This window comes from Lepidochelys olivacea (assembly GCF_965140295.1).
Source record: "Lepidochelys olivacea isolate rLepOli2 genome assembly, chromosome: 7".
Classification (NCBI taxonomy): Eukaryota; Metazoa; Chordata; order Testudines; family Cheloniidae; genus Lepidochelys; species Lepidochelys olivacea.
Genome location: NC_140417.1, coordinates 115,939,834 through 115,952,978, shown reverse-complemented (window position 1 = coordinate 115,952,978; position 13,145 = coordinate 115,939,834). Strand labels below are relative to the sequence as shown.

General features: G+C 41.4%; 1 protein-coding gene across 3 annotated transcripts in view; it reads right to left on the bottom strand.

Moving 5' to 3' along the window:
- The window catches only part of GPAM (glycerol-3-phosphate acyltransferase, mitochondrial), a 40,012-nt gene extending 27,580 nt beyond the window's left edge, over positions 1–12,432 (bottom strand). Inside the window, exons 1-5 of one of the 3 annotated variants that reach the window (XM_084635051.1) lie at positions 12,291–12,432; positions 9,379–9,507; positions 7,320–7,442; positions 4,110–4,183; positions 1,029–1,142 (exon numbers count right to left, since the gene is read on the bottom strand). In XM_084635051.1, coding sequence (XP_084491177.1) covers positions 1,029–1,142; positions 4,110–4,183; positions 7,320–7,442; positions 9,379–9,504 — 437 coding nt within the window. In that variant the 5' untranslated portion in view covers positions 9,505–9,507; positions 12,291–12,432. The other 2 variants (XM_084635050.1, XM_084635052.1) reach the window with 2 other exon arrangements.
- Between the last annotated feature and the right edge of the window lie 713 nt (positions 12,433–13,145).

Here is a 13,145-nt window from a genome sequence, read left to right as displayed (position 1 = left end):
AGTATGGCAAGTGCTGGCCTTTAATAAGTTTCTCCATTCTAAGAACACATCTATAGAATATAAAATTTTAAAAGCAAGGGTCTGAGAGCTCTCAGATCAATGGCTGATGTTCAAAGCATTCCTTAAATTTGTGCAAGTATTCCTGGATATTATGAAAGTCGGCTCAGAAACTGAGTGAATTAGGAATCCAACTATAAGCACTAGCTCAAAAAGTTACTACAGAATGAGAGCATAGACTATAGATCCATCGCTTAGAAGGAGTAGGGCCTATGATGGTTGCCCCTGGCTAGGGCACTTCCAGCAGCACGGGGGAGATCAGACCCATCTCCACTCCGGGAACCTTCTGCGGCTGCAGGAAGCTCCATGGTTGCTGCCTTCAGAGTCCAGCTCTGAAGGCAGCACAGAAGTGAGGGTTGCAATCCCATGAGTCTTCTACAACAGGTTTGTGACCCCACACACACACACACAAACACACACAAATATCCCCTTTTGGGTTGCACCCCCACCATTATAACACCATGAAATTTCAGATTTAAACATCTGAAAACGTAAAATGACACTGACCATAATGGACCGTGAAGTTGGTAGGGCCGTAGCTATATAGATCTACTATGAACTTGGTAACAAAAGCTGCAAAGGGCTCCATAGTAGTTTATTATACTTAGGACTTTTCCACATGGGACGTTAACGTGAACCTATAGCACACCTGCTTGCCATGCACTAATGTCCCATGTTAACAAGCCCTTAATATTAAGTTTATTGTATCTGTAGCAGCAGTCTCTCCAAAGATACGGAGGCTGATGTGTAAAAACCCCACCCACCCATAACTATTCTATACAAAAGTTATGTGGCTTAAATTTGAGGGATGAGCTGTCACAGACACTGTACCTTCTATTATTCTAAATATTCTAGCTTTCAGAATTTGCTGTGTTGTCATTCTGTAACAATCTTTGATTAAATGTAATATTATGCATGAAATTGGAAACAGACACAAAAAAAACAATGTTGGCTTATTTAGCATATCTTACCTGCTGCAGTTTAACACATTTTCTGTCACATTGTTGGCAAACATACTCTTATGCACATCTCGTTCTTGCACAAAAAGAACATAACAGAGCCGTCTTGCCAGCCACCCTCTGTACCTACATCATAAGAAAGATAATCATCAAAATGTGTCCCAAAAATGTGTCCCATTCTCAGCTTTTAAAAGAATAATTTTATTGTCAAACATTCACATACATCCAATAAAAGGTTACAAAAGTAGGTAAAATTCTTTGAACAGCTACCTCATAGCTTCTGTATTTTTTACTATATCAGAAAATTAACAGTGTTACAGACAGAATAGATATATATCACAAGATACGTGGGAAGAAACCCAAACTGAAGCAACAAACTTATGGGAGGCTGGTGTCATAACATTTTCGCTCAATCATAAAAAAATTGCCACAAAAGAACATATCTGCGGTATTTTCCTTGGTTACATCTCAGAACTTACATACATTTCGGCTGTCTGTCAGGTCAGAATACACAATTCACCCAGTGCCAAGTTTTAAGCAAATCAGTGACCTTGCTGTGAGCAGCATAAATCCAGCTAACATTCGTCAACATTTTTATAAAAAGATCGAGGCTGACATTTTTCAAAGCTGCCTGAGTCACGTGTCAATCCTCAACCTAAAGACAGGGGTTCCTGCCACCTCCTCCTATAATTATTAACAAGATATTTTGTTTTGTTTTAATGCACATATATGCCTGTTTGCATTGTAACAATTCTAGGAATTTGCAAACAGTTATTTTGGAGATAAAAGCCTTGCTAAACTGTGGACAAGGAAGAAAAGAAAATAGGTTAAAGGTTTTTTTAATATTTTAAAGCACTTTTTCTCAGTTGTTTGGCAACTGCATTTTCATTGCTTTTCCTTTCTAAAAAAAAAATTCTTTGAGAGGTTTTTATAAAAAAATTCGTATTAGGCTTGACAAAATGGTCAACCGACCACATATTTCACTATGGTCAAATATTCACCCAAGAATGCCCTGATCAGCAGCCTACATTTCTGATTGCATCATGGAGCCATTCTTTAATTTTTTAGAACTTCATTTCATTGAGTTATTTTCACTCCGAAAAATGTGAAACAAGTAACTTTTTTTTTTTTAAAATTAGGCATAGAGTGAGCGCGCGTGTATATATATTATATATATATAAATAAAATGCTATGCCTACTGTAGACCATAAAGTCTTACTCTTTTGTCTTACTATTCTAATAAATTAGCACTTTAAAATATTTGACCATATTTGACAATATTCAACCAGTCAATTGACAAATTATTTTTGGACCAGTCATATGCCCAATCCGAATTGATTTTAAGGGAAAAGTTGAGAAGGGACGTTTGTTGCTATCAAACAGCTTGGTTATTGTGAGTAAGTCATCAGATCAGCACAGAAATATCACAAAAGCCTGTCAAATATTAGCACATTCACTATGAGGCTTAGAAATAAATAATCATGCAAATCTCTACTCTCTAAATGGCTGTCAGACAGAGAAAATTGCATACTGTATACATAGTGAGAAACTGTATATTATGTAAATTAGGTATCTGCAACCAATCAGAGCACAAGGATTTACTGCGGGAAAAAACTGTAGTTAGGAATCAATAACTGTCTAGCACCCTTCGAATCAGACTGGCTGAGAATTCCATTTCAGAACAATACTAAATTCAAGGGAAATGCTACACTGTCAAAAGGAAGAGGGGCTGAAACAAAATGATAAATAAATAAGTTGTTACTGGATGGTATTCATTCAAGAGTTCCAAAGGAACTTAAAGTGGTAGGCTAAACTACAAACAAAATATGCATTCATTAAAATCCGTGAATATAGTCACTGTTCACTAGCAGTTAGAAAAATCACTTTAATTTTGAAAATGAGCAAATGAAAGTTACTGAGAGATTAAATATGGAACTTCAAAAAATCATTTACACGTTCACTACAACTGCACTGTGAGTTAAGCACATTTTGTGGTTTAAGGAAAAATGGTTCGATGAATCAACTGGTTTTACATTCCTATTTTACAAAACCATGAGCTATCAAGACCGTTCAAGGATTTGACCTATTTTTTTTATTTTATTTTAAACAGCATTTCAAAAGGTTTTCAGTATTCTAGACCACTGATGACACACACAAAAAATAATCAATTAAATCAATAGACAGTAATCTCCAGTATTAACCTCCAGGCCTTCCCTCTCTCTCAAGTACAACACAACACTGTCTTTCTTTCACTCCGACATTTTGGCTCGTTTCCTCCAGTCTATTAGCCTGTCTCTGTTTGTTCTGAATCTACAATGAATACTACAGAATCTTACGTTAATTATGGTATCAGGAGAATCAACTTTGCATGCAGGCAGAACACAGAAACATTTTCATTTACTTCAAAATGAAAGTATCATTACCCCAGGACAAAACTATAAAAACAGAACAAAAATGCATTATCCAGTTAAATACCTTAAACACACATATCAAAGAGCTGTACTTTGCTATTATGGAAGGACAGGCTCAACCTATAACTGCTATTATCCTATGTATACCAACAGTGGCCAAAGTGTAGGCTGTGGGCCAAATTGACAAATTCAGCAATGCAGCCTTCAGTCACACAGTCAACCCAAGGATGCAGAGGCCACTTTCATCTTTAATCTATTGCTGCTTTCATCTTTAATACAGGGATACTTGCTTACCCATTCAAATCAATATCTGTGGGACATGCACATTGTGACTCACACCCCAATGCATTAAAGTCAATGGCGATTGAAATCTGCTTTACTTTACGCAGACTACGTGCCATCTTCACACTCCTTATATGCAGTCAATGTAAGTAGACAACCTTGGGACTGCTCTGAAATATACAAGCAGTTTGCACACACTGTCTGTAGTTAGCAGCGTGCCAAGACAGACTATAGGTTTTATTGCCGCTGTAAATTCAGCACAGATTCAAGCGTACCAAGAAAGCACTCTGGCCCTCATTAGGTTGTTAAATCTTTCTTGGTGGTTTCTCTGCCAAGAGATCCAGTAAGTTAGAAAGACAAAGAAAATGTCATTAATTATGCTGGAAATAGTTTAACTTACCTTGTGTGCGTTTCATTGATATAGATGACATTGCGTAGGCCCAAAGAAGGGATACTAGCATTGAAAAGTTTATCCTACCAAAACAAAATGAGAGAAAAGAAATAATTGGAAGACTTTTTCCTTATAAAATAATGGTCGTTTCTTCACATTAACAATAATGTAAATTCTTTTTCCTCTTCAAATATGAAGATAAAGAAACAGAGGCAGAAGTGTTATGTGACTTGTTGATGAGTACAAAATAAACCAGTACCAGAGCTGGGATTTAAACTCAGGAGGCCCTATCTCCCAGACCTTTACTCAGGCCACATTTAGCACCCATTCAGTTCATCCATGATACTTTACTGCACCTAGAAAACTCAACAGTGCCTCCCACTTGGAAGTGGATGAAGATCAGGATACGTAATGAGCGGGGGTATAAGTAAATGCACGTTCCTATACAGAAGGGAAATAACCCTCACTTTTTTAGCATGGGTAACACTGCCAGCCAGTGAAAACCACAGAAAAACAAAATAAAGGTTAGTTTAATCCAAACTTGTCTAACCAGTCTAATCACTTAAATGGGAAAGCAATGAGTGTTATAGAATACCAGAAGATAGATGCAGGTCATGAGCTGTTCAAAAACAGTCAGAGTTTAGGCCCAGGGTCCATCTACAAAGCCAGAATATTGTATTATGAGCAAACTACATAAACCAGCACTTGTGCAAAGACAAATAATGAAGTGATGCTTCAGACTGGAACTTGAGGTCAGATTCACACCTGGTGTAAGCAGGAGATACACCATATAAACCTTACCCCAGTCAAACCCTCTGGCTCAAGCACAGCATCTGCATGAGAAGGTTTATAGTTAGTACTGTAGCCCATTTTGACAGTCACGAACTGAAGGTGATCCTCTCTCAAATCTAGACATTTGCTGTAACAAGTACAAAACCTGCATTCCTGTGATTTGCTATGTAAAAATAAATACGTGTATATGAATCATTCAGGTCCTGGGAAGTGAGAACTCAATCAAGAAGAGATTCACAGCACACTCAAGTCACTTATCACCTCCCACCCTAAACAGAAGATGCCAATAAAGCAAATCATCACACAGATAACAAGTTGCCTTTTGTTGTTGTATTGCCAACCCAGACAAACAATTTATGAGTTCAGAGAAAGATTCATGAACGTAGCTGACACAGGGATGGGAAAGAACTCAATGAGGAACACCACCAGGGAAGGGAGTGTTATTATATTTGGGTGGCAATGTTGCTTTTTGGATAGAGCACTGGACTGGGACTCAGGATACCTGGGTTCTCTTTCCAGCTATGCCAATGGCCTGTTGGAGAAGTCATTTCACCTCTCTATGCCACGTCATTTCACCTCTCTGTGCTCATCTATAAAATGGGGATAATGATACTGACCTCCTTTGTAAAGCACAAGAGCTACTGATGAAAATGCTATAAAAGATAATATAAAAATATCTATTTATTTCCCTTCTAGAACATTAAGCAACAAGTGTATTGTACAATTATGCTCTGAGGTTAACAAAAGGGTGTCTGATACCACAGCCACCTTTCAATGCATTGCTACAATACAATTTGCAAAGGACATAAAACACTCTGCTGCAGGTATTCCCCTCAAATCATATGTAGCATGAAAAGCCAACCTCAAAAAAAAAAAAATCACTGGATTTGTGTCAACAGATCTAGTATTTACCCCTTCCTTTTCAAATTTAACTTTAAACTGAGATTCTCATCAGAAAAGGGACTATAAAAACAGCACTGAGGTGTTCCATATGTATTCCATCACATTAGGTATGACTAAGGAGATCATGGCTATGTAACCCCCTGGCAGAGTCCTTGAATTTTGCCCTCATTTACACCTAAGCAACCGCAGTAGTTTTAGTGGGGCAGCACAGGTATAACTAAGGGCATAATTCAAAGAAAATGGGATTAAGTGGCCCTAAAAATGGATCATCAACAACAAGTTTGATGCTTGAGCTAGAAAAGAAATCAGTTCACTCTCAGAACTAAACTGGCTCCAAAGACTAAACAAAATCCAAAAATATTTTTGATATGGCAAGTTACAAAAGCATTGCAAAAGCATATGAGGCACAAAACCCTTACGTGTACACAAGAGGTGGAATCAATTTATCTAGGTCCTTATATTGTTCCCCATATCCTACCAAGGATAGTTCTCTACAATGCATTTGGGGTTTTATCCCCTGTATCCATTTGTCGTTATTGACCATTCCTACTCTGGTGGCAGGAGTTAACAGAAGCAAAAGTGTTCTTTTGTCACTGAACTCAACAAATACTTACTATAGCCAAACACAAGTTACTGGCCTCACTACAGGGGTAACTGGGTAAAATTTAGGGACCTGTAACACAGAGGAGGTCAGAGTAGAATCAGATAATCTAATGGTCCCTTCTGGCCTTAAACTCTGAATCTATGAAATATAATTGAATAAAAGAGAGTACATATCTGACAAGTAAAAATGTGCCATTTCACACAATCACACCTTCAAAGGAAGCTCATTCACCATAGTTTAAAAGTTTGGCAAAACACTTTTTAAAGTCATCTTGCAGATCATCTGTTACTTGAGCATCTTGATACTGCTCCAAGGGACAAAACATCACAAAAACTACTACATCTGGCACTTGTTGTTGCCAGGCTCAGCAGACAAGCCAAGAATTGTCTGGGTCTGAAAACTCAATTGTCTTCTCAAACCTACTTGTGGTTCCTTCAAGTCAGTGGTGAAACATATTGGAGAATACGAGAAGCTTTCAAGACCAATGGTCAGACTGTAGTTATTCTATGGATTCAGAGTGAACGTTAAGATTTCATTTTTGGAGATTAATACCTTTCATGAGCATTAAATTTACATCAGTAACATGTATTTTAAATAATCTTGCACAGCAAATGAGTTTTTCACAAAATTCAAACACTAGTTCTCAAACAGAATTTAGTGCAGGGAATTCTGCACTGGAAGACAGACAGACAAGACATCACAAAAGGTCTTTTCCATCTCCAAATTTTATGACAATGTTTTAGGAAAGGTAATCTTAACTACCAAGCAAACAAAAGAGAAGTAACAATCAACCTCCCTGTATAGATTAACAACACTGTGATCTTAATTCTGAAAGTGAGGAAACTACTGAAACTCCAATACACTGTAATCACATTTCAACTTCTTATTGTCAAACATAATCCAGTTCATAATCTTCTTACCCGGCTTTGGGGAGTACACATGTAGCAACAGCGTCCCACAAATGGCCTTTTTCTGCTCAGTAGTGTCTCTTTCCATTTTAAAGTCGCAGATCGGAAGACAGTAGGCCTCGAATTGCACTCTCCCTAGCACAAAAATGACAATTATCCACTACTGAGAATTTAAAGACTTTAGGAATACTACCAGGCCCAACTTATTTTTTTAAACTTAAGGCCAATAGAAATGTTTCCGTAATTTTTTTTTCTAAAATTCCAACTGATACCAAAAAAAACCCTACATTCTGCTGCACTATTTACATCCCTAACACTGCATTATTGTACTGATGCCTGCAAAGCTGAAAATGAAATTGACATAAGCTAACTAGAAACAGATGAGAAATTAACCAGTATATTTTCATTTTCAGAAATGAGAGAAGAGTAAAAAGTTAACAAAGTATAGTGAACAGTAAATCAGATGTCATTTTAATAATTCAGAGTCGTTCATAATGTAATCAAGGAAATCTGATTTTTAATTCATTGCCGGACAATGTCATTTTAAAATTGTAAGATGACTGAACGTATAAGAACTTCACCAATTTTACAGTCCTTATAGGTTATGTTTCAACAGCCATATGAAAAGTAATAAGCAAAAATAACTACTGTACGAAAGCCTAATTCCTCAGGCTGATTTTTAAAGATTCCCAAGTACAGGGAATCAGTAACAAGAAAGCTGGAGTTTTCTTTTATTTGATTAATTAGAAAAACAAACCATGCCATTCTTAACTACAGTAGCATGCATAATTAAACATGCATAATTCCCACTGAAATCAATGGGAATATTACTTGCCTGTGGATGCTGGTTCAGGACCATTGTACTCAATGGAATTACAAAGTCATCTGTTATAATATTGATATAAAGAGCAACCATATAACCAAAAGAGAGAAAACAAAATAAGCCCATATATGTTAAAAATGACACATGAAAGGGAAGCAAAGCAGATTGCAGCCAGTACCTTCAATGCAGCATACCTGTTAGAAATCCTAAACGTGGGTTATCATATACTCAACTAGAAAACCACATCATTCAGAAACAACCAGAAAGTCAAAAGCAAGGCAAAAATTCATATTAAAAATTGAAATGTTCAACAGGTAATAGCCTGAATTGGCTAATGTTCCTACCCTAAAGAGTTTTTTTCAGAAACGAAATAAGCACCAAAATGCTGTCCCTTCACCAGCCCCATCTATTACCAATACCACCACCAAACGGTCACCATCCAAGCTCAAAACCTTTATGTCAAAACCCTCACATTTAGGCCCTTGCTAAAACCTGCTACTACTTTCTCTACAAAATCTCTTCCTTCCCATCTCGTGCATGCCATTATCCCCACTCTCAATCTTTTCTCATTTACTGTAGCCTGTTCCCTCCTATCTCCTCCACCTCTAGTTGGATCCAAAACACACAGCTGCCAAAATCAACATCCTTTCTCTCAACTCTGACCATGTTTCCAACTCTTCTTTCGTATCAAGTTCCAAGTTCAAACTTCTCATCTTTTGAGCACTGCACAATTCCACCCTGCCTGCAGTGCTACATCATCTCCTCCTACACCCATGCTGCTCCTTATGCTCCTCCCAACCTACTCTGTTCACTGCCCACTTTGTATATTCCAAATCCTGAATCCTTTTCCACAACAGCCTGCACAACTACAAAAGCCTCCCCATTAATGCCCACCAAGCTCCCTCCAGCACTTCTAAGAAACCATTTCAAGAGCTATATAAAACTATTAATAAATATACCATGAGGCTCTAAGGATGTTAACACCATTTCTTTCTATGCCTGACAAAATGAAGGCATTCTACTGCCTAGCAATACCGGTCTCTGCCACAGCATTATACTCTTGGTTCATCACCAATTTCTAAGCCAAGTACTGGAAGAAATTGTGTAATGTACATAGGAGATAACATTCTTATCCTCACTCCTCATGAAAAGAAAAAGAAAAAAAGAAAAGAAAAAAGAAAATTCTATCTTATACTTTAAGGAAAAATAAAGCAAATCTTAAGGACTTACATCCATATTTTTACTTACCCATTCTTCACTGGAGTGCTTACATCTAGTGACAGCATATTCTGCTGAAGAGGCCAAATAGGAAACATCTATTGTTCCAAGGGACAAAGCAGCCTCATCCATGACACAGGACAAATTTAAGACCATGGGCTAAAAGGCAAAATGCATATTTTTGTGAAGGGTAATTTACAATTCTAAATAATTCATCATAAATTGGTTTCCTGTATCAATGCATATCCTGCAAAGTTCCAGATTGACTCTCTCAGGTTTTGGTACAAGCTGCCGTACCAACACAGTAAATGGACAAAATAGCATACTCAGTATGTCTAGATGAAGAGACCTATTAACACCTTGCCCATACTGCCTTGTACTGACCCAAAGGATACCTTTGCTCAAGAAGTTACTCACACTCCTCTTATACTATACAACATTCCTCTTTTATAAATTGTCTCCTGGGAACATCTTTTTTCTATAAAGTCTTTCAGAAATGTTTTCTCCTTGCACCACCAGCCAGTGTATTGCATGTGTCTGAGCTAGACTAAGTGTTGAAACTAGATTTAAAACTCCTTGGGGCAAGGTTCATGCTATATGTGCATGTATAATTCCAAACTCATTACTGGCACGCAATAAAAAAATATTAAAAATCCAACACAAGCCCACATTGCATGTGGAGAAGCCTGCATTAAGATAATCCTTTTTAAATAAAATATTTCATCATCAAATAAATTTAGTTCATAACACTCAATGAAAGATTAATAAGCCAATAAGTCAAAAGCATTAAGAGAGTGTTACAATGAGCATTTGCACAACTCGGACATTCTGAAATCAAGTAGTAGTATTCACTACAAATTATGAGATATATTTCATAAAATATCAATTTATATTCAATACCTATACAGTATTAAGAGAGGATGCTAATTCTTTCATTTATTACCACAGAGAAATATTTCAAAGCCCAGATCATGCAAATACCTGTAGGAGTACTCTCCACTGAACTCAGTGGGCATATTCTGGTATATAAATGTTTGCAGAGACTAAAATCACTAACCCAAAATTTTACTTCATTTAATCCCAGGCAATCAACCAGCCTCAGCACAGGGAAATGAACTAGATGAAGTCTGGTGGTCCCTTTAAACCCTACATTTCTATGATTCTAAACAACAGTCAACCCTGGATCCATCCTGCAAGCACTCCATGCACAAAATTCTCAACTTAAATTAAAATTTTAAATTCTGGCATTTTACAGGATTAGGCCCTTTGGCTTAACTTTACACATTGTGAGTACAAAACGGTACACGTAAATAGATCTTTGCAGGTTCAGGACCTTTATTTGCTTTACTGGGTCTTAAACACACTAATACTCTAAGTAACCCATAAATACAAATACGATGCTCATACATATTCAGAAAGATATGTCCCCTAATTCACTTCTCGGTCACCTTGGTCACATTTGTGTTTATACACAATCACTTGAAGACAAACACTAGAAATAAAAAGCTATTGAAGCAATGGCAATTTCATACATAAATCTATAGAGAAAAAAAATTCTTCCAGCACCTAAACCCCATTAAACAGCTTATGCTCTAAACCAGCTACAATAAATATGTCAATCTAAAGTGAATCAGCATGGAGTAAAAATACAAAAGATCTGCTAAAAATAAAACTACAAACACTGAGCACAAATATGTGGTGTAGAATGTCCCTGAGCAATAGAGGGGCATATTGCCAAGCGGACTGCGCTGAGGCAATGCTGGAGGAGGAGCAGACCATAATGGCAATGAAACTGCACTGTCCTCTGAAGCTCACGTGGAACTGAGGAACGGATATGACAAAATCAGCAAGGTGCAATAAAGGTTTGTGGCTCCATTGGTCTGGAAGGGAGTGAGCATAAAGGTGCGTGAGAAGGCAAAGAAAAACCAATCTTAATAGGGCTCCCAGCCTCTAATTCCAAGCTTCCAATTCAGAGTACAGCCTGAATCTCTGCAGCTCAGTGAATGCTTCATCCTATTCCAGGCCTACAGAAAAGACAGAAGTGACCCATAACCAACCCCCCCACAAACACACACTATCTTCCCCTGCACCCTCCATGCCTTCCCACTATACCCCCATGCCTCTACCCCCTGCACACATCCCCCACACCCACTAGATACACTATCCCCCGTACCCCACCCACGCTATTCCCTTGCGCCACACCGCCCCCACCCACGCTAGTCCCTTGCGCCACACCGCCCCCACCCACCTCTGCAACCCCCCCACACACTATTCCCCTGTGCCACAGGGCCCCCACCCATCTCTGCAACCCCCCACACACTATTCCCCTGTGCCACACTGCCCCCACCCATCTCTGCAACCCCCCCCACACTATTCCCCTGTGCCACACCGCCCCCACCCATCTCTGCAACCCCCCCACACTATTCCCCTGTGCCACACCGCCCCCACCCACCTCTGCAACCCCCCCACACACTATTCCCCTGTGCCACACCGCCCCCACCCACCTCTGCAACCCCCCCACACACTATTCCCCTGTGCCACACCGCCCCCACCCATCTCTGCCCTGCCCCACCCACGCTAGTCCCTTGCACCACACCACCCCCACCCTCCTCTGCACCGCCCCCACCCACACTATTCCCCTGTGCCACACGACCCCTACCTACCTCTGCAACGCCCCCCCCCCAACACACACTATCCCTCTGCACCCTCCCCCCACCTCCGCCCGCCATCTGCCCTGGGACCCCCACACTAGTACCGCCCCACCCACCCGTGCGCCATCCCCAACACTGTACCCCCTTTGCCCTCGGCCCCCACGTTATTACCGCGTGCCGCCTCCCGCTCCTTCCTGCCAGTTAGGAAACCCTCCTACTCACCCTGCACCGGGAAGCCCGCCCCAGACGCGTCTCTCCGCCCCTGCGGCTCCCCGCACCCCGACTACTCACGGGTCCCGCGCACGCTCCCGGCGGCGGCCGCGCCAGAGACTCTGTCAGAGCCTGGCTCAAGGACTCGCGGCGGCGCGGGCCTGACGCGAATCCTGCGCGCCCGTCTCCATGGTGCGGAGCGCATGCCGCCCCTCCGGCTGTGCAACCGCCACCCCATCCCCCTCCGCCTCCGCCGAAAGCACCCCCAGCCCTCCACACGCACACTCAGAGTGACACCCCATTCTAACCCCGCCCCCCACCACCTCCACTCCCCCCCGAGCACCAAGCCCCCCCACAGTGACGCCCCATTCTAACCCCGCCCCCCGACCACCAAGCCCCCCCACAGTGACACCCCATTCTAACCCCGCCCCCCACCACCTCCACTCCCCCCCGAGCACCAAGCCCCCCCACAGTGACGCCCCATTCTAACCCCGCCCCCCGACCACCAAACCCCCCAAATTGACACCCCATTCTAACCCCGCCCCCCACCACCTCCACTCCCCCCCGAGCACCAAGCCCCCCCACAGTGACGCCCTATTCTAACCCCGCCCCCCGACCACCAAGCCCCCCCACAGTGACACCCCATTCTAACCCCGCCCCCCACCACCTCCACTCCCCCCCGAGCACCAAGCGCCCCCACAGTGACACCCCATTCTAACCCCGCCCCCCGACCACCAAGCCCCCCCACAGTGATGCCCCATTCTAACCCCGCCCCCCACCACCTCCACTCCCCCCCGAGCACCAAGCCCCCCCACAGTGACGCCCCATTCTAACCCCGCCCCCGACCACCAAGCCCCCCCACAGTGATGCCCCATTCTAACCCCGCCCCCCACCACCTCCACTCCCCACCGAGCACCAAGCCCCCCCACAGTGACG